General features: G+C 43.4%; 1 protein-coding gene across 1 annotated transcript in view; it reads right to left on the reverse strand.

Annotated features, from left to right (window-relative positions):
• Positions 1 to 26,112, reverse strand: part of LOC124545053 (lachesin-like) — a 394,440-nt gene that overhangs the window by 236,628 nt on the left and 131,700 nt on the right. Inside the window, exon 2 of the mRNA XM_047123847.1 lies at positions 2,105 to 2,312. Coding sequence (XP_046979803.1) covers positions 2,105 to 2,312 — 208 coding nt within the window. The remainder of the gene's footprint in view (positions 1 to 2,104; positions 2,313 to 26,112) is intronic.

The following is a 26,112-nucleotide window of genomic DNA, read 5'->3' on the forward strand; positions in this document are numbered from 1 at the left end:
CAGCGAGATTGAGAATCGGCTCTCCGCTACAATCTCGCACAATAGACAGTTTACCTTTCTTGAAAGGCACACGTTGTTTCTATGGAGAAAAGCGACTTTTGTTTATTTATTTTAGATACAATCACGGAGCATGTTAACAATTATTACCGAATTTTGGTATTCAGTTTGCTATCTTTATATAACGCTTGCCGTGTACAGTTTGTTCACCATTTATCGCCTATGACGCGTGGGATTTGAACTTGGTAATTACTATTAGCAAAAAATCAATGTTGGTTCATATGTCATTTTAAAGCAATTTTGTGACATGGAGAGTTAATTCGCCTCACTGCAGTTCTTTTACGTTTATGAGTCCATCTTCAGAGTGAGGCATAGCGCCGTATACCGATTCTGCCTTGGAGGCGGTTAAGTGGGAGATGTGTCTCAGAGCTGGATAGTGACAGATGGTGACGCGAGACTGGACGCGCACGTAGTTTATGTATCAGCCGATAGAGGACAATATTGGATAGGGGATTCATTTCGTATCGATAGTGCCCACTAGAGTGCACCAGAGTAATAGAATTTTTTTCATAAACTGTTCTAGTATTTATTTTTATGAAGTGTTATTATGTCTTTTGTGTATGTAAAATGTTATAAATGTGTTTTAGCAGTATGAGTGATGCATGAGTGTGTTTTAAGGTTAGTATGAAGATAATTGTTTAACGAGTTATGTAGTAGGATTTAGTGTGGGAACATTTCGAAGAAGTGTGGATATGGACAAAGGGGATTTTTGTAGAATAGATTTGTAAAGTTAGTTTATGGTGAAGGGAAAGTTAATTCAGGCATAAATAACAATAGTAAATAACTTTATGCATGGGCAAAACTTCACCATATTAGATAATTACGTCGGTAAAAAGTGCAGTCGTTAGGTTCACTATTTTGCGATTGGTTATTGATGAAAAGCGCGGATTGACGCGGGAGAGTGTTCTTTTGCTATTGGCTGTTGAGTAAACTGACCAATGGTAAATCAATATTTTTCGCGCGCCTTTCTCTGCTGGTAGAGAAGACTTAGAGTATTATAGAGAGGAGTAGAAGCCAAGCCATGAAACAGTTCGGACATGTGTAGTAGTAGTTCCGATGGAAACGGTAAATTGCCCGATCTAGCAGTGCTTCATACACCAAAAGTGTGGTAAACTGACGGCATAATTATTCTGATGGGCGTGTAGAAATTTCGGAACTTTTAAGTGAATTTTGTGACGAGAAAAGACATATATTCCGCGAGGCGTATTGCGCTGGTCGGTGGCTAAAAACTGTGACTGCATTTGGTACCGACAGACTTAATATTTGGCGAGCATTCTCAACCAAAAACAATACGTATTTTTGTAGCTATTACGTTTTCGGAAAATGCAACACCATAAACTTGCTAACGTGAGTGAAAGGGATTGTAAGTGACTGTGTTAAGACTAGCAAGGGCTTGGCAGTGATACTTGTTCACGTAAGTTTCAGAATATATTAATTGAGGACAAAATTACCAACCTTTCATTTCGTGTGAAAACTTTCTCCCGAAACGTAGATTAGTGACTTTAATTGCACCCTGGTTCACGTCGAAGTACAGTAGGTTTCACTCGGCTTTCCTACTGATGATCTGCTGAGACAATGTTCACAGGTAGGTGCAGGTCCGTCGTAAAAGGGACGGAAAGAACCGCGCCGCCGCAAGATATCTCATTCACCTGTGGATAATGTTTACCTTGGAGGTATTTCGCAATAGCGGCATTTCCATAGTGTTAAAAGTGTCCACAAATAGCTGGGAGAGCGCTATCAAGACTTTAGTTTGATTGAACTTCAAATTCAGTAGGCTTAAGTCTCTCTGAACAGCTGTGGAACAGCCACGCTGGCTGTCTGAATCGTCTTGTTGCTGCTACGAGATGTACCGTAGGAAATGTGACCTTAGATACGCAGTTCAGTCAGCGCCTACATGATTATCTTTCACCTCGTCCAACTGCTGCACGCTACAAACGGTGGTCATTGTTTAAAATAGTCTGACGACAGTGAGCCCACACGAGAAATGCGCCTAGCTTGCAAGGCGCGCTCATGAGTATGAGGGCCCTCGCGGGCTGCCGCTGCTTACCTACGACCTCGAGGAAGCCGACCTGGCTGATCATGGGGTTGGTGTTGACCTGGCACATGTAGGAGCCGCGGTCCTCCTGCTGCGCGTCGCTCACGTGCAACAGCCACGTCTTCTGGTTGTCGTGCGACACGCTGAAGCGCGGCACGCGCGCGATCACGTGCCGGTGGATCGTCAGGATCATCTGCCGGTCCATGTGGATCCACGCCACCTGCAGTACAAGCAAACACATTGCCATTCATCACGACTCACCGCTAGCTTGAAGAGTTTGCTAAGTTAAATATTTTCCATTATTACAAATAAAAAAAGGTAATCGAATGGCAGTGTCGGCTGACAGATCACTGCCGCCTAATTGGAGAGCTTTCTCTTACTACATAGACAACGCCACTTTCCTTCACAGCTTGTAAGAATCGTTTATTAATTTTACCTGTTGAGTGCACGTGACTGCGACGCATGCGTGTACAAAATGTTTAAAAATAGTTTCATGTATTGCTACAAGATATCACACTAGTCAAAACGAGAACTCACTCCGTCTTCAGGCCACGAGTGGCCTACCGGGACCATCCGACTGCCGTGTCATTCTCGGTGGAGGATGCGGATAAGAGGGGCATAGGGTCAGCACACCGCTCTCCCGGTCGTAAGATGGTATTCTTGACCGAAGCCCCTACTATTCGGTCGAGTAGCTTCTGAATTGGCATCACGAGGCTGAGTGCACCCCGAAAAATGGTAACATCGCATGGCGGCCTGGAGTGTTACCCATCCAAGTGCCGACCACGCCCCGCAGCGCTTAACTTCGATGATCTCGCGGCAACCGGTGAATCCACTGCGGCAAGGCCGGCGCCCAGTCAAAACGAGAAGAAAAGTTTTTTGTAACACACTATACAGTGTGGTGTCACGTTTGTGTTGTACGAGGACGAAAGAAGGGACAGTAGTTGGTCATGTACGGCGTTGAAATCGTGGGATGTGTAGCTAAGGATCGATCTTTGCCACTCTCAGGATTCATAACCGGTAGGTCCTCTCTCAAGATTGTCACAACGTCTTCCATACAGCATACAAATGAAATCCATTTACATTTGTTTCCAAAACTGCATTGACGAACTGTGGACGCGAGTGCCATAGACTCAAAGTACACACATCGAAAAAGTTTTGCATCAGCCCGGTTCCCAGAGCTCCTGAGGATAAACGTAGACCGTGGATATTACATTACAGCTACAGTTCCTTTTACTGTTGAGAGGCCGGTCGGAGTGGCCGAGTGGTTCTAGGCGCTTCAGTCTGGAACCGCGCGATCGCTACGGTCGCAGGTTCGAATCCTGCCTCGGGCATGGATGTGTGTGATGTCCTTAGGCTAGTTACGTTTAAGTAGTTCTAAGTTCTAGGGGACTGATGACCTCAGCTGTTAAGTCCCATAGTGCAGGAGGAGGAGGAGGAGATTAGTGTTTAATGTCCCATCGACAACGAGGTCATTAGAGACGAGCACAAGCTCGGGTTAGGGAAGGATGGGGAAGGAAATCGGCCGTGCCCTTTCAAAGGAACCATCCCGGCATTTACCTGAAGTGATATAGGGAAATCACGGAAAACCTAAATCAGGATGGCCGGACGCGGGATTGAACCGTCGTCCTTCCGAATGCGAGTCCAGTGTGCTAACCACTGCGCCACCTCGCTCGGTTAAGTCCCATAGTGCTCAGAGCCGTTTGAATCATTTTGAACTGTTCAGAGATGTCACTAAACCAGCGCAAAGACGTAAAAAATCACGCATGAGCAGCGCCTATTAGACGGAGGGGGTCCGACAGCAGATCAGTTCCTGTCACTCCACCAGGAAGGAGGTACACGGCTCGTGTTGTCTGTAGTTCAACCACGCCTAGACGGTCAATACCGCGGTTCGATCGCATCCGCATTGTTACTTTATGCCAGGAAGGGCTCCCAACAAGGGAAGTGTCCTGGCGTCTCGGAGTAAAACAAAGCGATCTTGTTCGGACATGGAGGAGATACTGAGAGACAGGAACTGGCGATGACATGCCTCGCTCAGGCCGCCCAAGGTCTACTACTGCAGTGGATGACGGCTACCTACGTATTATGGCTCGGAGGAACCCTGACAGCAACGTCACCATGTCGAATAATGCTTTTCGTGCAGCCGCAGTCGTGTTAAGACTCAAAGTGTGCGCTATAGGTTGCATGATGCGCAACTTCACTCACGACGTCCATGGCGAGGTCCATCTTCGCAACCACGACACCATGCAGCGCGGTGAAGATGGGCCCAACAACATGCCGAATGTGCCGCTCAGGATTGGCATCACGTTCACTTCACCGATGAGTGTCGCATGTACCTTCAACCAGACAATCGTGGGAGACGTGTATGGAGGCAACCCGGTCAGGTTGAACGCCTTAGACACACTGTCCAGCGCGTGTATCAAGATGGAGGTTCCCTGCTCTTTTGGGGGTGGCATTATGTGGGGCTGATGTACGCCGCTGATAATCATGGAAGGCACCTTAATGGCTGTACGATACGTGGATGCTATTCTCCGACCGATTGTACAACCATATCGGCACCATATTGGCGAGGCATTTGTCTTCATGGACGACAATTCGCGACCCCATCGTGCACATCTTGTGAATGACTTCTTTCAGGATAACCTCATAGCTCGAGTTGAGTCTAAGCATGTTCTCCAGACATGAACCCTATCGAACATGCCTGGTATTGATGGAAAAGGGCTGTTTGTGGACGACATGACCCAACAACCACTCTGAGGGATCTACGCCGAATCATCATTGAGGAGTATGACAATCTGGACCAACAGTGCCTTGACGAACTTGTGGGTAGTATGCCACGACGAATACAGGCATGCATCGATGCCAGAGGACGTGCTACTAGGTATTAGAAGTACCAGTGTGTACAGCAATCTGGACCACCATCTCTGAAGGTTTCGCTGTATAGTGGTAAAACATGCAATGTGTGGTTTTCATGAGCAATAAAAAGGGCAGAAATGAGGCTTACGTTGATCTCTATTGCAATTTTCTGTACAGGTTCGGGAACTTTGGAGCTGAGGTGATGCAAAACTTTTTTTTTTGATGTGTGTAGACCCGAATATGTGTAGTGACGTTTACATATTCAATAAAGTGTGTGCACGCTGTGTTTATAACCAATTTATGTTTTTTTCATATAGTTCAATAATTGTCACCCTGTATGTGGAAACACACACTACTGAACATCCGACACATGCGTGTATGTGTTATATTAAGTCCATGGACTAACTTCAGTAATGAAGACTAGTCAAGTTTGATCGTCTCGTCAGTGTACTGTATCTTTGAAAAACAAATGAAATAGCCAAAAGTCACTAAACATACTTTTGGGAACCAACTATAAATGCAGATTGTAAAAGCATATTTTTATCACCAAGCTGAATTAATTATAAACAAGTTAACAATCATTAGAGATGATTGTGAGAAACGTAAGTTGAATTATCTTTGATGATTTGCTTCTAACTTAGTGTACCGTTCGTATGAATATTTTGGATAATGTCATGCCACTTGAAACGTCAATTTTTATTTTCTTTTCCGTGCTATCGCACAATTTCCGCCTTAGACCATTTTCAATAGCCCTTGTAAATATTTTTTTTAAAAAATATCCTCTACCCATGCTACTATGTAGACTAGAAATATCTATGACACGTGTACCTATCATTGTAAACAAAAGTGTAACGTTGGCTTAAGTTCTTTGTACCAATACCTTCGCTGAACCTGTGTTCAGTCATAATCTGTACGAGTGTGATTACGCATTGTAGCGTCGTGACGCGCTACCATATTAGAGTTACTAGTTGTACAGTTTTAAATTCTACATACAGTATCTTCACTCAGAAGCACCAGCTTGAATGTGTCCTTGATATAGAAATCATTCAGGAGACAAGTATGACAATATTTTCCATAGCAAATTTTTTTCATAAAGCAACTGCAGTTATGGACTGTGCGGCTGGTTCCGGCGGAGGTTCGAGTCCTCCCTCGGGCATGTGTGTGTGTGTGTGTGTGTGTGTGTATATATTTGTCCTTAGGATAATTTAGGTCAAGTAGTGTGTGAGCTTAAGGTTGGTTGGTTGGTTTGGGGAAGGAGACCTGACAGCGTGGTCATCGGTCTCATCGGATTATGGATGGATGGGGAAGGAAGTCGGCCGTGCCCTTTCAGAGGAACCATCCCGGCATTTGCCTGGAGTGATTTAGGGAAATCACGGAAAACCTAAATCAGGATGGCCGGACGCGGGATTGAACCGCCGTCCTCCCGAATGCGAGTCCAGTGTCTAACCACTGCGCCACCTCGCTCGGTGTGTGAGCTTAAGGGCTGAGGACCTTAGCAGTTAAGTCTCATAAGATTTCATAAAGCAACAGCTAAGAAATGGCTCTGGTAAGTTATGGTATCAATTGTAATTTCTATTCTGTTCAATCACTGCTTTCAACTTTAACTAGTAAGTGATGTACAGGAGAACCAATATTGCTTTTTTTTTGCAAAAAAAGAAGCTTTTGAACAGATTACTTCTCCACTAGACTCTTCAATAAACGTGGAGAAACATGTTATTCCAATCGAAGTAGCTCTTATGAAATTTCCTACTGGTATACATAAAAACGCATTCTTTTCAACCCTTCGATTTCGTATTTTTAAAGTTTTCCATGGTTTTGGTATCGATGTTTTCAGAGGTTCAACAACTAGCATTGTTTCTTCAGTGACGGAGAATGAATCTCCGGTGGCCATATTAAAGGAAACAGTGCGACATTTTATTGACGTGATTTACAGCAACTCCGGAAAACATAAATCGGGCCGGTCTGACGGAGGTATGGATTCCGGCCTTCCAGCCAGTGTCTTAGCTTGCGCGCCACCAGGCGAAACCTGCAGCATTTGCCACACCAGAGGGTCGTTTTTCTATTTTTTCTCTAAGCGTGAATATCTTTTAGGAGACCAGCAGTATTTTTTCTTTTTACAGGTTATTCATATAATTGTTGCAATATATTAATTTTGAAAGTATCCAGCGTTAATTTCTGGTCCTTGATTAGTTACCTCTATTTTGATGATCGAAAAATTATCGTTAATGTTTTATCAACAGCTTCTGATTTACATGTATTCTGACTTGATGTAGAACGTCTCTTTGTACAACGCGTCTAGGAAATCTTAACTTGCAACGCTGTAGAGAGTGGAACCTGAATTACAGTTTGAACACTAATTTATGTCCAGAGTCGAATATCTTCTCCGTTGCAGCAAAAAACATGTAAGACTATGTTTCACTCCGCCTTTCTGCTGGGTGGAAAAGCTAGAATAATTTATTGTGCCTCTAGTAACGGTTACGCTTATAGCCAACAGACTAATGTGATGCCATTGCTCATTTATATGTGCTGTTGCAGTTATAACAACAAGTCGCTGATCAGCAGTGGAAGAAGATACACAATGAATGATTAACTCGTGAATGCTCCTCGTATGTAACTTAACATCAATAAGCTCACGGGACAAGTATTAGTCACTCAGTGCAACGGCCTTGCGCCACCTTAGTGGGAGGGCCTGTATTCCCTATGGTACCACTCTACTGGTCGAAGTCCGAGCCAACTTCTTGCTGCATCAAGAACGTCTGCATCATTCACGTACTGCTTCCCGTGGAGTGCATCCTTCATCGGGCCAAACAGATGAAAGTCGGAAGGTGAAACATCCGGGCTGTAGGGTGGATGAGGAAGAGGAGTCCAGTGAAGTTTTGTGAACTCCTTTCCGATGTGCAGTCTTGTGTGAGCCCTGGCGTTGTAATGGAGGAAGAGAAGTTCGTTTGCATTTTTGCATGTTTGTGGCGATGAACTCAATAAAAATGTTTCTTCAGTTTCCTAAGGGTAGGACAGTACACTTCAGAGCTGACCGTTGCACCATGAGCAGGGGGGGTGGGGGGGTGGAGGGGGAAGAAGACATCAAACAGGACCCTTCTGAGTCCCAGAAGAACGTCGCCGTGACATTATCGCCTGAGGGTGCAGCTTTGAACTTTTTCTTCGGAGGAGAAGTGGTGTGACTCCACTCCATGGATTGCGTTTTGTTCCCGCTTCGAAGTTACGGCGTTCGACAAAATACTGTCACTATCAGCCTCGTAACGAGCAAGCAATTTTGAACAGATGGTCCTTCATTGGTGTTTACGGTCTTCTGTTAGGCGGTGAGGAACACAGCGGTTATAAACCTTTGAGTACCCCAACTGGTGGGCGAGAGTGTCAGCACTACCAATAGAGACGTCCAGTTGGGCAGCGAGATGTTTGATTGATGTTTGTCGATCACCTCGAATGAGAGTGTCCGCACGTTCCAACATTTCAAGAGTCACAGCTGCGTGTGGCCGGCCGGCACCTGAGAGATCGGAAAGGTTTGCGTAACATTGTTGCGATGATGGCAGACGCCTCGCCCAACGACTCACCGTGCTTTTGTTCAGTTTTAGGTTTCCGTAGACATTCTGGGAGCGCCTATGAATATATTCGAGGCTCTTGTTTTCCGCCAAAAGGAACTCAGTGGCAGCTTTCAACGCACCTCTGATACAGACGCCATTTTGAAAACTACAAGTAGCGCCGCCACCTATCGGAACTTCAGTAAATTATAAGACCAGAAGCGGGAATATTCCACCATGTCCCACAACAAATTCTGAAGTTTTTCAACCGAAATTGTCCGAAGAAAAAAATTTGATGTATTAGTTACCGAATGTGCCTCCTCGCTTAACATTAATAAGTTCACGGGACAAATATTAGCCATTCCCTTAAAAGGGCGCACTGATTGCTTTGTTCCTAAGACACAGCTCCTGAAGAGATCCTAACTGACAGGGGTCGCAGGAGAGTGCCACGTCTTCTCAGAGGCAGCTGGTCTTTAATCAGACAGCTGCTGTCAGCGCGTACAGATCCGTCTCAAACAGTTTCTGAACGAGCAGCATGTGGAGCTGTAGTTCAAGGGCGGAGGTGGTTTTGCACAGTAATGTTTTTCACACCATGATTTGGGCTCACTGATTGGGTTTACCATGAAGATGAACCAGGATGACATCGGAGCTTTTCGCGACAGCATCCTGATACAAAATTTTGTCGGTGGCCAGACCGCATCATAACTGAGATAAAACTCAAGCTGTGGAAGATGATCACAATATTACTCGTCAGGAGATGGCTGACTGCTTCCTTCACTGAGGTGTTTATGATTTTCTTATTTATAGGTTGTGGACTACATGTTTTTAATCTGGTCTCACGGAATGCATACAGTGCAACAGTTCTTGGACAACATGAATCCAATACATCCGAAGATTAGGTTTACTATGGAAGTAGAAACGGAAATTGGATGAACGACTGGGTCATTCTGTGTACAAAAAGTTGACACATAATAGATACGAGGGTTCGCAACTATTTATTCACAACCGATACAAAAGATTACATATTTGCACCTGTTACTGTCCTTCGGAGTAGTCACCAGCGTTGTGCAGAACTCAATGCTAACGATGTGAAAGGCGTAGTATACCGTTAGCACAGACTGTTCTGTTGACGGTGCGAGTAGAGCGGTCTAAAGTTATGGTGAATCTCGTGTCGACTGTGATGGTGTTATCCTAACGCATTACGTTCCTCCACGGCAGATCGACAATGCACAGTATTACTGTTCTTTATTGGAGCATCAAGTGCGACCAGCTTTGCGAAAGAAGCGGCCACACTTTCTGCGCAACCCACCCATCATTTTGCACGACAATGCGCGAGCGCATACAGTGCAAGCTGTGGCTGCTCTGTTCGGTGGATGAGACTGGGAAGTACTGTACCATCCGCCATACTCCACGGACTTAAGTCCTTGTGGCTTTGATTTGATTCCGAAGATGAAGGAACCACTTCGTGGCATTCCCTTCAGAGCTGTTCCAGAGATTCGAAAGGCAGTACACTGCTCCATTCGCATCATCAACAGAACAGGCTCTGCTAACGGTATACTACGCCTTCCACATCGCTGGCAACGGGTTCTACACAACGCTGGTGACTCCTTTGAAGGACAGTAACAGGTGCAAACACGTATCTCTTTTGTATCTGTTGTGAATAAATAGTTGCCGCTATTTAAGATCAAATCCTCGTATTTATTTAAATGAGCACAGTTTTCACTATCCAGCTGAGAATCATTTTGTTCTGAGCACTTTATTATACAGAGTGCAGGCAATTTCGTATCATGATCATCTGGGATCTGAATCAGAACACCATAAGAGTGTATTAAGGAAAATCATTACAAATCCCATCAAATTAAAGATGCATTCGCTGACGAGCGTAGGCGCAAACCGATCCAACCAACTCAAGAAGAAACCTCACTGCATTCCTTCGATTCAGCGTAGTTTCCTGTAGCAAGATCGGACCCGTATTTGGTAGATATGGTATTATGAGGTTGCTGCCTAAGTTCTTATCGTTATTGTTTTGTGTGTTGGTATGCCGGTTGCTTTAGGTTTATTTGTCGATCGTCATTTTTTTATTTTTAGTTCTCATTTCATCATTTGGAAACAGTGAATGAAGCTGTTTCTGCTGAAAATGGAGTGCCAATGGAGAAATCGGAAAATTTCGATTGATTCTTCTGTTTGACTTCAGTGGTGGGGTTACAGCAGTGGAGGCAGCCAGAAACATTGTACCGTCCATGGGGACAACGCCATTGGAAAGAGCACAGCATCAAAGTGGTTTTCTTGTTTTAACGACGATCATTTTGACGTTAGTGACTCTCCACGTTCAGGAAGACCTTCGGGATTTGATGAAGATCGTTTAAACGCATTAATCCACGTATGTCCACGTCAGTGTACTCTACAACTGGGAAATGTGATGGACTGCGATTATTCCACCAACGTGCGACATTTGCAAGCAATGGAGAAGGTGTACGGATACTGCATGCTCCAAGCCAAAATCACAAAAATCAGCGGGTGGTCATATGTCTATCCTGATTGCTCGTCATCAGTTGGCTCGTGAACAACACCCACCGCTCCTATCCTGTATCGTCTGTGGTGACGAGAAATTGTGTCTTTGTGCTAACATTCGCAAAAGAAAGAAATGGTTGAGCCGAAACATAGCAGCAACTCCCCGTACAAAGACCTGCACGCATCCGCAAAAGATAATGTTATGGATCTGGTGGAACAGTGACGGTGTGGTGTGCTACAAATTGCTTCCCCTAGGTGTAACCATCGCTGCTGACATTTACTGTCAACAACTGAACAGCTGAGACGTCTTGCAGACGCAGTCCAAGAACGACGAGCAGGGAAACTGCGTGAAGAGATGGTACTCCACGATAGCGCCCGTTCGGGTTCTGCTCCAGTGACAAAAAACGCTACACTGGAGATGGGTTGGGAAGTCAATCCGCACGCACCTTGTTCACCTGATCTTGCGTCGTCAGATTTTCACTTTTTCCGCTCGCTATCGAGCATGCTTCAAAGAACTTCCGGATGAAAATTTTTGTCGAACATGGTTCGACGGGTTCTTTGCCTCAAAACCACTTGATTTCTGCAATCGCGTAACTGAAATGTTGCCCCAGCGTTGGCAGACTTTTGTAAACATAGGACAAGAATACATTATTGATGACTGAAGTCTCTGTTACGTGTATGCATTGTGGGAAAAACGCCGGCCGGAGTGGCCTAGCGGTTCTAGGCGCTTCAGTCTGGAACCGCGCGACCGCTACGGTCGCAGGTTCGAATCCTGCCTTGGGTATGGATGTGTGTGATGTCCTTAGGTTAGTTAGGTTTAAGTAGTTCTAAGTTCTAGGGGACTGATGACCTCAGATGTTAAGTCCCATAGTGCTCCGAACCATTTGAACCATTTGTGGGAAAAACGCTACGAATTTATACACCAACCCAATAGAAACGCATTCCTACCATTGTGGAAAATTAGTGACTTGCTGCTTTCAGAAAAAAATGGTTCAAATGGCTCTGAGCTCTATGGGACTTAACATCTGAGGTCATCAGTCCCATAGAACTTAGAACTACTTAAACCTAACTAACCTAAGGACGTCACACACATCCATGCCCGAGGCAGGATTCGAACCTGCGACGGTAACGGTCTCGCTGTTCCAGACTGTAGCGCCTAGAACCGCTCGGTCACCCCGGCCGGCGCTTCCAGAAAAAGACAACCTGGATCTGCGAGCACCTGAAGTCTACAAGGGCCACGTGAACGGGGCGAACATTACGCGGGGCAGGCAATCCGCACCGTAGCCGAGCGCTGCGGTCAACATTGACGGCAGATGTAGAATAGAAACTGCGAAAAGTAGGAAATGGTGGAGCGCAGTCTTTCCGGAGGGCATAAGATTAACACCGAGAATACGAAAATCCTCTACCACTCATCGACTTGCTGGAATTCTGTGTTAAAGCAGGAGGTAGAAATTCGCAATTATATTTACAATTTTATCAGAAATAAAGGTTACAATCTCAACGGGACCTGGAGAAAAGCACTTGAGTCGGATCGTCTTCGAAGAAATAAAACCAAAAAATGTAGTTCTGAGGGGAATCGATGACTCTGGTGACGGTCTCTGATCACCTTCCGCCATACAAAAAATGGTTCAAATGGCTCTGAGCACTATGGGACTCAACATCTGAGGTCATCAGTCCGCTAGACTTAGAACTACTTAAACCTAAGGACATCACATACAGCCATGCCCGAGGCAGGATTTGAACCTGCGACCGTAGCAGCAGCGCGGTTCCGGACTGGAGCGCCTAGAACCGTTCGGCCACTGCGGCCGTCTCCGCCACACAATCACGGCCAAGTGGGGGAGGGGACATACTACCTCACTGCTTATTTGTACATGCGAATCCTGCACTCCAGGTGACATCACCTGGCTTATAGAAGTTAGAACACAAGGTGACATCGTCCGACCAATGACAAGCTTGAACGCCGCTGTAGAGAGGGCACATTCTGCTCCCGGCAGATAATCATCCCCTGACGAAGAACGTGGTGCTTCTCTTAGAAAGCTCGAATTTAACTCGACTCGGCCTGAACACCGAGGAAATGCTATACATGAACCACCGTGTTTATTTACATGTTCTCGGCGACCAATTGTCGCCCTGTTTTTCTATACCTTCATGAAGAGTATGCTGTAGACACGGCTTTCAAGATGACGACATACTTGTTCACAGGACTGGATGTATTCGTTCCTAGTTTGACGAACACTCTGGCGCCCTGTCTCACTTCGGCTGTCCCTGTAAATCACCCTATCTTAATCCTGTAGGAAATGTCTGGGACTACCTGGAAAATGGGTGAGTCTTATCAATCAACACCACTGTAATTTTGTAGCTCTACATTATCTGATCATCAATGAGCGGCTTATGCTGCATATGCATTATCAAGGGTAGATTCGCTGTTGCACGCTATTTGCGTGATGTCTGCTGCAGACGCCTGTTCTTTTTGTCTGTTGTGTTTATATTACAATTACTGTTGTTATTATTACTTACGAATAAATCCATTAGGACTACGAAAAGAGATTAGAGGAGGGTATTTTCCTTCCTTTGTACCCCTATTTCTTTCGTCCTCTTCCAGTGAGATTCCTTTCTCTCTTCAGACGATGTTGTCCCAGTCTTCTTCGTCGATTTTTGCTCTTCATCTAACCATCTGTGAATTCTAGAATTGAAGTTTACGCAGTTTTGGACGTATTCTGGAGTAACTTATTTCAGTTCCAAACCAGTTTAGATCTCGCCAACCCGTTTCATTCTGTCCGCTTTGACTTTGCTCCTCTTAAACTGCATTTCCTACTGTCATGTAAATGCATGTATCTATTTTGATTTCCTGATAGCTTCGAAGTTGGTATTGTTCATCTGCAAGTTTTCTTAAGATTTTGTATTCCTTTTTCTCAGTATTTCCAATGTCTGTTTTTCTCTTCAAAATTAGTGTTTATGATCTATAAACGCAGTCTGGTTAAATTTGTTTACTTTAATGTCCGAGTTTTATGTGCCTGGAGAAATATTTCGTGCTGTAGACATTTTACGCGGTTTGCACATTGAGGCATATAATTTCGTTTACTTTCGCTTCAAAGCGGACATTTTATGCGGTGTGCAGAATTTGACATCTAATTTCGTTTGATTTCGTTTCAGTGCCATATGTCGAAATGATTTCAAAGAGATATTTAAATTGTGGACCTTGTTTAATTTTGCCGTATTTTGTCCCGGTGAAATGTGGTGCTTATTTGGTGTAGGGCACGTACTCTGTCTTTTCAAAAGATACAAAACGCCGACTTTTTCTGCAGTTTTTTACATTAAAATAATTGTAGATGTTGCTTTCTCTATATGTCCATTGCAACTGCTACAACCTATTGCTGGCTGGTTCCTGCATCGCAGTCGTTTCCTGTCCAACATCTTTATCGAAAATATATTTATCAGCTATTTCAATTTCTGTTATTTCTTCTAAGATGATATCCTGGAATCTGTTTGCAGGTCTTAGATTGTTGGATATAATTCTACATTGCTATTGGCATACACTCGTCTTTCAGTGTGTTGAACAGCGTTCAGATAGTGCTTGTTAGCGTGTGATTGAGACACTCTGCCGTAGTTATTCACAGCCGCAGTTCGCTTCAATACAGCCATGTGCATTGCATGTTTAGCGTTGGAGATTTTAATTTGCAAAGTAAAGTTTTTATATGGAATGAAGCACGGAAACAGTGCCGCAGGAAAGACCAGCATTAAAATTACCAGCTTACACGTTACATAATTAATTAGACGTGACGCAGAACAGAGAAACAAACTAAGAGAAAACTTGCTGGCAGATTAAAAATGTGTACCGGACTGACATTAGAACTCGAGATGTATGAATTTTATGAATAAGTGCTCTATTGACCGAGCTGTTTAAGCACGACTCACGACCCGCTCTCATAACTTTACTTTCTTCAATAAGTAAAGCTGTGAAGAGGGTCTTGAGTCGTGCTTGGGTAGCTCGGTCGTTAGAGCACTTTCCCTCGAGAGGCAACGGTCCTGTGTTCGAGCCTCAATTTGGCATACAGTTTTAATCTGCAAGGACGCTTCATATCAGCTCACATTTCTCTGCAGAGTGAAAAAAAAAGATTCTGCAAAATATGAGAGTTTAGATTCGATGCAGTAATTATCTGATTAGAATACATGGAACTGGATAATTATGTAGACGAAAAAGAAATTTACGATAGAATTTATCTAGTTAGAAAGCACAACACAAATGGAAAACCCAGAGCGCAAGGTAAATATAATTTCGCATGAAACCTTTCTTTGACAACAAGAATTTTTCATTGTGGAATGAGTCATTTGAAATTCAGAGCTGATTTTAGATTTTTCGTATAGGAATTGATAGACCACAAATGGTTGTAAATACACTGGACAAGAACAAGGTAGCACTTTTTCGAAATTCCGTAATTGTTCCCCATTGCGATACATAAGACTGAAATAAGTACATCTTCATCTACATATACATACACACTCCGCAAGCCACCGTACGGTGCGTGGCGGAGGGTACCCTGTGCCACAACTAATCATTTCCTTTCCTGTTCCACTCACAGACAGAGCGAGGGAAAAGCGACTGTCTGTATGCCTCCGTATGAACAATAATTTCTCGCATCTTATCTTCGTGGTTCCTTTCGCGAAATACGTGTTGGTCGCATTAGCATCTCTCCGCAGTCAGCTCCTCAGTAGTGTTCTTCGAAATGAACGTTTTCTTCCCTCCAGGGATTCCCACTTGATCTCCAGAAGCATATTCGTAACACTTGCATGCTGATCGAATCTACAAATCTGAATTGCTTCGATGTCTTCTTTCAGCCCGACCTGGTGCGGATCCCAAACACTCGAGCAGTACTCAAGAATGGGTCGAAGTAGAATCCTATATGCGGTCTCCTTTGCAGGTGAACCACACTTTCCTATAAATCTTCCAATAAATAGAAGTCGACCATTCGCCTTCCCTACCACAGTTCTCACACGCTCGTTCCATTTTGTATTGCTTCGCAATTTTATGCCCAGATATTTAAACGACGTGACTGTGTTAAGTAGGTCACTACTAATACTGTATCCTAACATTAAGGATTTGTTTTTCCTACTCATCCACATTAACTTACATTTTTCTACATTAAGAGCCAGCTGACATTCTTCACACCAACTAGAAATTTTGTCTATGTCAGCTTGTATCAACCTACAGCCCATTGTCTTCGGCACCTTCCTGTGCACCACAGCATCAACAGCGAACAACCGGAGACAGTTGCCCACCCGATCTGCCAGATAATTTATGTGTAGAGAAAATACCAACGGTTCTATCACACTTCCCTGGGGCGCTCCTGATGTTACCCCTGTCTACCATGAACACTTGCCGTCGAGGGCAACATACTGGGTTCTATTACTTAAGAAGTCTTCGCGTCAGCCACATATCTTGGAGCCTGTTCCGTAGGCCCGTACCTTCCTTAACTGTTTTCAGTGGGGTACCGTGTCGAAAGCTTTTATGAAATGTAGAAATAAGTAATGAGACTTTTGCCCTTCATCTGTAGCTCGCAGTATGTCATGTGAAAAAAGAGCAAGCTAGGTTTCGCACGAGCGATGCTTTCTAAAGCCTTGCTGATTCGTGGACATGTGTTTTTGGAACTCAGAATATGCTCTAGAATTCTGCAGCAAACCGATGTTATGGATACCGATCTCTAATTTTGGGGCTCCGTTCTTTTACCCTTCTTATATACAGGAGTCACCTGCGCTTTTTTACCAGTCTCTCAGCACTTTGCGCTGGTCGAGAGATTCGCGATAAACGCAAACTAAGTAAGGGGCAAATTACGTCAAGTATTCTTTGTAAAACCCAATTGAGATTCCATCTGTGTCTGACGACTTATTTGCTTTCAACTCTTTCAGTTGTTTCTCTACACCAGGGTGCTTATTGCTCCGTCATCCATATGGGACTCTGTGCAATGATCACACGACAGTACGTTTGAAAGATTTTTTAATCGTTGAATTTAAAACTTCGGCCTTCTTTTGGTATGTTCTACTGCCAAACCGGACTGATCAAAGAGCGACTGAAGGAAGCCTTAGACTCGCTCGGCGATTTTACGTAAGACCAGAATTTTTTTCGGTTTCTCCATCAGATCTTTAGTCAAGGTATGACGGTGGTAGCTGTTGTATGCTTCACGCATAGATCTTTTCACAGACGCACGAATTTCTACTAATCTTTGCCTGTCGTCATTTGCGCGTCCTCTTTTGAACCGAGAGTGTAACACCCTTTGCTTCCTAAGGATTTTCCGAATTTAGTTATTAAGCCATGGTGGGTCTATACCGTCCTTAATCGACTTACTAGGCACATACTTGTTCAGAACTTGATATCCAATCTGTTTAAACTTCGCTAATAATTCCTCTATGGCCATAATTCTAAAACTAAATGATTGCAGTTCATTGTCTAAGTGAGATGCTAATAACTGCTTATCTGCTCTTTGCAGCAGAAAGTCTCTCCTAGCCCTCTTGACTGATTTATTAAACTTTTGTAACCATAGTCGCAATGATGACATCGTGATCACTCAATCCCGTCTCTATGATGACGTCATCGACAAGGTTCGACCTGTTTGTATCTGCAGGGTCCAAGGTACTTCCACTGCATGTTAGCTGCCAAACTAGAAGCATAAGACAGTTTTCGGAAAATGTGTTCAAAAGTACTTCACAAGACTGTCTGTCTGTGCCCCCCTGCGATGAATCCATACACGTCCCAGTCTATACTTGGTAGATCCAATTTACCATCAGCTAGTATTGCATAATCTGGGTATTTTTGCACAATTGTCTATAGACTTCCTTTGAACGTCTGTAGAACTGTTGCAGCGGAATCGGGTGGTCGGCAAGAACATACAGCCATTAACTTGGTTTCACCTAGACCTGTTAAGCGCGACCAGATAACTTGACTATCACACTCAATTTCCACAGAGACAACATTTTTGTGGACTGTAATGAACACTCCCCATCATAAGGCGTCTAACCCGTCTTTCCGGTAAACGTTCGAAGACTACCTAAATATCTCAGAGCTTTTTACTTCGGCTTTTAGCCAGCTCTCAGTCCCAAGAATAATGTGACGTTGAGAACTTTCCTGGAGGGCAGTAAATTCGGGAACTTTGTAACGAATACTTCGACAATTTTCTGAAAATTTTTACACTCGAGCTGTCATTACTCTGAACCCGGTCTGATTTCCCTATATGCGTATCCGCCGGGGAGTGTTCAAGAGAGTATCTCAAACAACCGCCTAGCCTAAAAAAACCCAAGGTGGTTAGAACCTTCCTCTGCAACAGTGCAAAAGCGAGGTGCCCTGTGACGTCGCCCTCGGGCTCGGCCTTGCTTCGGACAGTAAGGTGTCGATACGTGCGAAAAAAATGTCACAATTCAGAAGTTCCTGTGAGGTGTAAGGCAGGTTGATGATGTCACATTAGCACCAAATTTCATCAGAATTCTGCCAAACACCATCGATGTCGTCTCACGCGATGGGAAGATCTTTATGTCCCTTCTTACCCACATTTGACGTCTTCTTTTGACGTATATGGGTGGCCGAGGAAAACGTTTCAACCACATCGGCGGTCAGAATCGACACGAACAGCCCTGAGAACATGGCATAAAAGGCGTCAGTGAAACCACCCCCTCCCTTGGGGCGTTGATTCCCACATATTTTGCTGTCGAAAATGACAGTTCTTTATGCGTAAACAACAGGACTACGTTCGTGACAACTTTCGACGCTGCTGACACCCTCTGGACGATTCAATCCTACACTAAAAATATCGTGGAGCTACAACCATATTTAACGAGGTCTGACCGCTTTGCAGTGGAGTACGACCGAAGTTTCTGCTCTGGTATACATGGTGGAACCTCTAGGGACCGCTCAAAATCATTCTACTTAATTTGAACGTGATCTGATGCAGAAAAACGTGTTTATGCTTTTTCAGCCTTCCCATTTCGCACCCTCTTGTGGCGTGAACGGAGGGTTGCAACATTGACATGTGTGTGAGTAAAACGGCAAAGAGTCTCTCTAAGACGCCCCATTTCGGCAACACCCTTGGTGCCACCCATGAATCTTTTTTGAGGGGGTTACAAATGTACCTCTGAGGGACTCCGACAACAATTCAGCTGAGTGGTGCCTCGCGGCTGCTCTAGTGCCTGAAGGCAGGCAACCCTTTCGACACTCCTTAGGTGGCGTCGTCAACCCACCTCACACATCACATGAAATTCTCTGAGCTGTAGCCCTTTTTAAAAAAATGTGTCGACACCTCGCTGTATGAAGTGTTGCCGAGCCCGAGGGTGACGTCGCAGGGTGCCATGCTTTTGCACCATTACAGAGCAAGGTTGCAGGCACCTTTGAACTAAATTTCAATCTTATGTATCGCAACAGGTGACAATTGCGGAGCTTCAAAAAAAGGGATACTCTTTTGTGCAGTGTGTATGATTTGTTAAACAGGATTTCTGAATGGTAAGAGGGAAAAGTTGAGAACAGAATCAACATCTGTAGTCTTGTTTATGAGCTAAAAAAAGATAGTTTTTTCTTACGAAATACATTATATCTGTGTAAGTATGGTTTTACAGGAACACGGAGAGTGTCATAGACATTTCTGGATAAGGTACCTATTTTTAAGCTCATGGAAACCCCTAACGATTTTTTTTTTTTTTTTTTTTTTTGTATTCTAAAACTTCAGCAAATTCTTTCACAAAGGCTGCACAGACGAATATAGCTGCAGTTTCGCTGAGAAATGCCTACATGTGCATTCACCTTTCACGTTTTTAAAATAAGTCACTAATTTGTAGAATACCACTTCACTTATTCCCCTATTGTAATGTCAGATGAAAGTATAATATTTTCTGATATTTCAATCTGCTGTTATATTCATTGAAATGGTAGGTGAGTAGACCTTGTCTGTAGATTAAATTACTGGAAGCGTATGGCAACCAGTTCCCTTCTGGAATATTATTTCTCTTCATCTGGCTTCAACCAATTACATCGCTTCATTGTGCCATCCAATTACGTTCAGATACCCTGTCAATTCGGTGTGCTCAATTTCCATACGTATAAAATGGAAAAGTGTATATTCTCTAAACTGTTACAAAGCAACAAGCACAAAAAAACACGTAAGCGCTCGTAAAATTATTTCAAAACTAATGCGAAAACTAAGAGACAGAAGCATTTGTGAAAATAATTAGAAAACATTTAACTATCATTTCGTTGACAAATTGCAAATAATATTTTATAAATACGGTACGTCATTTATAATGACTTTTCTGGATACTGGAAATCTACTCTGTAGGAATCAGCATGGGTTTCGAAAAAGACGGTCATGTGAAACCCAGCTCGCGCTATTCGTCCACGAGACTCAGAGGGCCATAGACACGGGTTCCCAGGTAGATGCCGTGTTTCTGACTTCCGCAAGGCGTTCGATACAGTTCCCCACAGTCGTTTAATGAACAAAGTAAGAGCATATGGACTATCAGACCAATTGTGTGATTGGATTGAGGAGTTCCTAGATAACAGGACGCAGCATGTCATTCTCAATGGAGAGAAGTCTTCCGAAGTAAGGGTGATTTCAGGTGTGCCGCAGGGGAGTGTCATAGGACCGTTGCTATTCACAATATACATAAATGACCTTGCGGATGACATCGGAAGTTCACTGAGGCTTTTTGCAGATGATGCTGTGGTGTATCGAGAGGTTGTAACAATGGAAAATTGTACTGAAATGCAGGAGGATCTGCAGCGAATTGACGCATGGTGCAGGGAATGGCAATTGAATCTCAATGTAGACAAGTGTAATGTGCTGCGAATACACAGAAAGATAGATCCTTTATCATTTAGCTACAAAATAGCAGGTCAGCAACTGGAAGCAGTTAATACCATAAATTATCTGGGAGTACGCATTAGGAGTGATTTAAAATGGAATGATCATATAAAGTTGATCGTCGGTAAAGCAGATGCCAGACTGAGATTCATTGGAAGAATCCTAAGGAAATGCAATCCGAAAACAAAGGAAGTAGGTTACAGTACGCTTGTTCGCCCACTGCTTGAATACTGCTCAGCAGTGTGGGATCCGTACCAGATAGGGTTGATAGAAGAGATAGAGAAGATCCAACGGAGAGCAGCGCGCTTCGTTACAGGATCATTTAGTAATCGCGAAAGCGTTACGGAGATGATAGATAAACTCCAGTGGAAGACTCTGCAGGAGAGACGCTCAGTAGCTCGGTACGGGCTTTTGTCAAAGTTTCGAGAACATACCTTCACCGAAGAGTCAAGCAGTATATTGCTCCCTCCTACGTATATCTCGCGAAGAGACCATGAGGATAAAATCAGAGAGATTAGAGCCCACACAGAGGCATACCGACAACCCTTCTTTCTACGAACAATACGAGACTGGAATAGAAGGGAGAACCGATAGAGGTACTCAAGGTACCCTCCGCCACACACCGTCAGGTGGCTTGCGGAGTATGGATGTAGATGTAGATGTAGATGTAGATATTCTACTCAAGGCCGACAAAGACATATGGAACTAGCAATATAACTGACGACCTGATGATGATGCACTGAAACAGATCAGAGTGCAACAGAAAAATGAATGAAAAGATGTATTACTCATGGGTGTATTACATGTGCCTAATATTCCCTGAAGGCAGTCGTGCAGGATGTTGTGATTAACACACACACACACACACACACACACACACACACACACACAACTCTACAGATAGAAAACACCGATTCGAGCACCGCAGCGCTACGATCTGCTCAGTGTACATAAATTAATAAGATGTGACGGTTATGGATCCCAAAGACAGTTCAGTTACTCCGGTCAATATAAGAACATCGGACATAAAATCAGTCAGCCACAGGAGACATGACGCTAATACCGTCCAACACCGCCTCTAGCCTTGATAATGGTCTCAATTCGGTTAGGAAGAGAGATTACAAGTTTATTCAGGAACGCCCTAGCCTCATAAAATCTCTCATTGATGTATACAGTCTGTAGAACTAACAAATTTTGGGGATGTTGATAGCCACGTCTCACTGCTGTTTCAGAGGGTTCCAGTTATTTTATTTGGCATTAACATCGAATGATTAGGTGCAGTAAGTTGCATGAATGTTCATCATCTAGAAACGTATTGGTACAGCCCTGTTACCACAGTTGTTGCCCTCCTGGAAGGCGAAAGTGTGCATGGTGTAACATTACACGTATGAGGTTAGGTGGATGTGATTGTGTGCCTGAACGCTATCCGGCTGCCCCAGGGCCCATGGTGGTTAGCGTGGCCCACCTAGCCAAACTTAACAGTAATGATCAGCTCAGGCACAAAGACAAGTGATTTGGCGAGAAATAGGCAAAATGCAGTACAGGGAATTTGGATGGCAGTTGCATTAGATGCACCAGAAAAGGCGGAGTTTAAGGCAGTCTGTTATATGGGTACTTACGGCTATTAGAAATTCTATAATAAATCACAGTTACATAAAAAAGGAATCTGAATACATCCGCGATCTCAGAAAAATGTGGGGCATCCAGTGTGAAACAATAATACACTTATTTTCAATATCTTAAAATCTATAAAAGTTAATAATTTACACTAACTAAATAGTTTGGTAATGAACTTCAGAATGAGCAATTTTTAAACACTTCATGCGATTTCCGTAAACGATACCTCAGACGATAGCATTCCACTATTCCTTTCATACTCGAAAGCAGCTAATTTATTTATTGGTTTATTGTGTACTTACATCTTTTTCACTGTGCAAATGTCTGTCAGAACATCGCCTCCTTCACAATAAAACAGCGAGTGAATACAACTTGAATATCTCATACCTTGTCATACTTGTTCAGTTATTTAAAGAAGTTGTTACTATTTTGCCAATCACTTTATTTAAATGATGATTGCAACTGATGTTAAAAACACTGGTAATTTGAAAATGGTCAGTTGCATGTGTTAACTGACATCTCCATTGAAATGGGGGCCAAAAGACACTTCTATCAAGCATACATAAATAATTATTTAAGGAATATTTAATGAAAATTTGTTGTCGTTTAATGTGAGTGCACTTGCTTAAGAATGCTGGCTTATTTATTTGTGAACAAACTGCTATGTATATTTATTGTAAGTGACCTGAGGGTGACAGAATGTTTATAACATTTCTTTAACTTAAATGTGGCTGTAATACATCAGTGTTTGTTGTCGTTTAATGTGAGTGCACTTGCGTAACAATGCTGGCTTTTTTTATTTGTGAACAAACCATTATTTTTATTTATTGTAAGTGACCTGAGTGTGACAGAATGTTTATAACATTTCTTTAATTTAAATGTGGCTGTGATACTTTAGTGTAGCGCCGAAAGTGGTCAAGTTGAGTGAAAATCATCTCACTAGAACGTAAGAACGATATATTTCTGGTAAGAATGGCCTGAAGCCAATGAAAGGTAGACAGTGGCTGTACACTATTGGTATCAAGTGAAGACAGACACCTTTTGAATGATGTGCTCAAGAGAGCGTTTCTGTGCACTTTGAGTTGAGATCTGTTGGAAGCGCAGACTTATATGCGGTAATATTGATTATTTGATTGTGTGGATGACTGAGTCTGAGTGGTGGTCCGCTTGCATTACGGAATTGAGACTAGACAGAGAATAAGTTCGGACTCATTATCTTTTTTGTGTAAATCGTCATGATGAACACTGAATTATTTTGAGCTGGCGGATATTTCGTGTACTGAGATCACCGAAATGGAATTAAATTATCGCGCAGCTCTCGTTACAGTGTAGCCTGGGAATTTTGCTACCATTCTCCTAATGCTCTCAACGCACTATATTGAATTTCATAAGGTTACTTTTCTCTCGGTGTTACAACTGATTATCCTAGGACCACTTTCCATTTGTTTAAAAATAGTTTCTTGAATAAACATTAAATAACATAATTCTCTGCTTTTATCTACATCAATAATAGACTTGAGAATAGAATAGTTTTTGTTACTTGTTCATTTATCTTTTATTTAATACTGATGATTATTTTGTTGATTTGCAGTTCCTTCCCATGCATGGACTATTTGGCTGCTGGATCACAGCTACAGGTTATTATTTGCAGCGAGTTAGCTGCTGGGTATGAAAGCAGAGTGCGGCTCGAGCGCCGGCCGCGGTGGCCGTGCAGTTCTGGCGCTGCAGTCCGGAACCGCGGGACTGCTACGGTCGCAGGTTCGAATCCTGCCTCGGGCATGGGTGTGTGTGATGTCCTTGGGTTAGTTAGGTTTAAGTAGTTCTAAGTTCTAGGGGACTTATGACCTAAGATGTTGAGTCCAATAGTGCTCAGAGCCATCTTTTTGCGGCTCGAGCCTACAAGATTATTGAGCTGTTATTGTAAACAGAGCTGTTTATAGTGCAGTTACCTAAGGTGCGAAAAACATCAGGTGATGTCGTAATTGGTTTTCTGGTATGGGATGCTGGTTAGAGAGAATCAGCTACTCAAAGAATATCCGCTAGGTAATGTCGCAACATCGTAGTCGCCAACATACAGAAATAATGACATTACTTGGTCACCGAGAATTTTGAAATAAACATCCTTGTTCATATTCATCTTAACGTAAACGAGTGGACGCAAGTCATGGTACAAAAAACACATCCAAAACATCGCAATATTACCTATGGCCTCAAATACGCTCTCCGCACGCTGTGTTTTAAGCACCTAATTGGGCCGCGGTGCCTTACACTTCATCGTGCTTCCATCATAAATTTCGAGTAGGAATCGTGAATGCAAGACAACAGGAATTAGAACGCGTATCGTACTACAGTCACTTTCCCCGTATTCCATTAGAGAGTAGTACGGGAAAGGGAGAGGCTCAAAGTGGTCTAAATTACCCTCCGTTATGCACTTCTCAGTAACTTGAAAAATATGCTGCTGTATGTCCTAAGAGTTCTTGGTTATTGTGCTGAGTCTCATAAGAAAAAACAGTGAGACAGGATATCGCGGCTTTTGAATTCATGGAAATCGTATTTGAAACTTATTCATCATATGCAAAAGGTTACTTGAGAAGAGGGAAAGACCTAATAAAATCTTATTAACTGGTGCATACTCATTGTATAATTGTTTCCAAAACATTTGTACGTAACTCCATTCACTAAATAACATTCAGAATCACTTAGCACCATAAGCACTCTTTGTCTAACCGACTCTCATCAGTTATTTCTATCTTATCTCGCAGTTAATAAACATAAATCACTTTCAGAAAATCACATAAAGTATCTGTTACGTTCATTCTCCAATTATAATACTGAGAGAGATGGTAAACGATTTAGGTAAGTATACAGTGAGGACGTGGTAAAATTCTCTTCTTTTTCCATTCTATCTCAGATAACCCTTGGCCTCTCAGAATCGTCAGGTGGGAATGCCACGGCAAATTTTCTCAAGGGCTATTCTTTTCAAAACGAGCTTCTACTTCACCTGTGACGGTCTCTACAACAACGGGACGCTAGACCTTGTCCTTCTGCCCCAGGTGCCAACCACAAATGTGGCTCTCATATCGCTAGGCATTTTTCGGCAATTTTGAGCTCTTCCCACTACCATCCTGCCTTCCTCCATCGGAAACGAGCGGAGGAAGCTCGGGCTAAATCCTACTCTCCTCAGAATCGTGAGTGCTACAATGCCGCATTTACTATGAGGGAGCTGGAGCATGCTCTAAGTTCATCCCGATCCTCCGCCCCAGGGCCAGATGCTGCCCACATTCAGATGTTGCAGACCTTTCTCATGCGGGCAAGAACTTTCTGCTTAATATGTACAACCGCATCTGGGTAGAGGGCACATTTCCTGGAGGTTGGCGTGACTCCATCGTCATATCCATACACAAGCCCGGTAAGGACAAAAACCTTCCTTATAGCTACCGCTCCATCTCTCTCACTACCTGTGTTTGCAAGGTGATGGCATGTAAGATTCATGCGCGGCTGGTATGGTGTCTCCAGTTTCGCAATTTACTGACTGCACAGTGTGGATTTCGAGCGCGGCATTCTGTAGTTGACCATTGCGTCACTTTGTCCACCCATGTCATTAATGGTTTTCTGCGGAAATCCCAGACTGTAGCCGTGTTTTCCGTTTTGGAGAAGGCCTACGATA

This window comes from Schistocerca americana, chromosome 1, assembly GCF_021461395.2.
Source record: "Schistocerca americana isolate TAMUIC-IGC-003095 chromosome 1, iqSchAmer2.1, whole genome shotgun sequence".
NCBI lineage: Eukaryota > Metazoa > Arthropoda > Insecta > Orthoptera > Acrididae > Schistocerca > Schistocerca americana.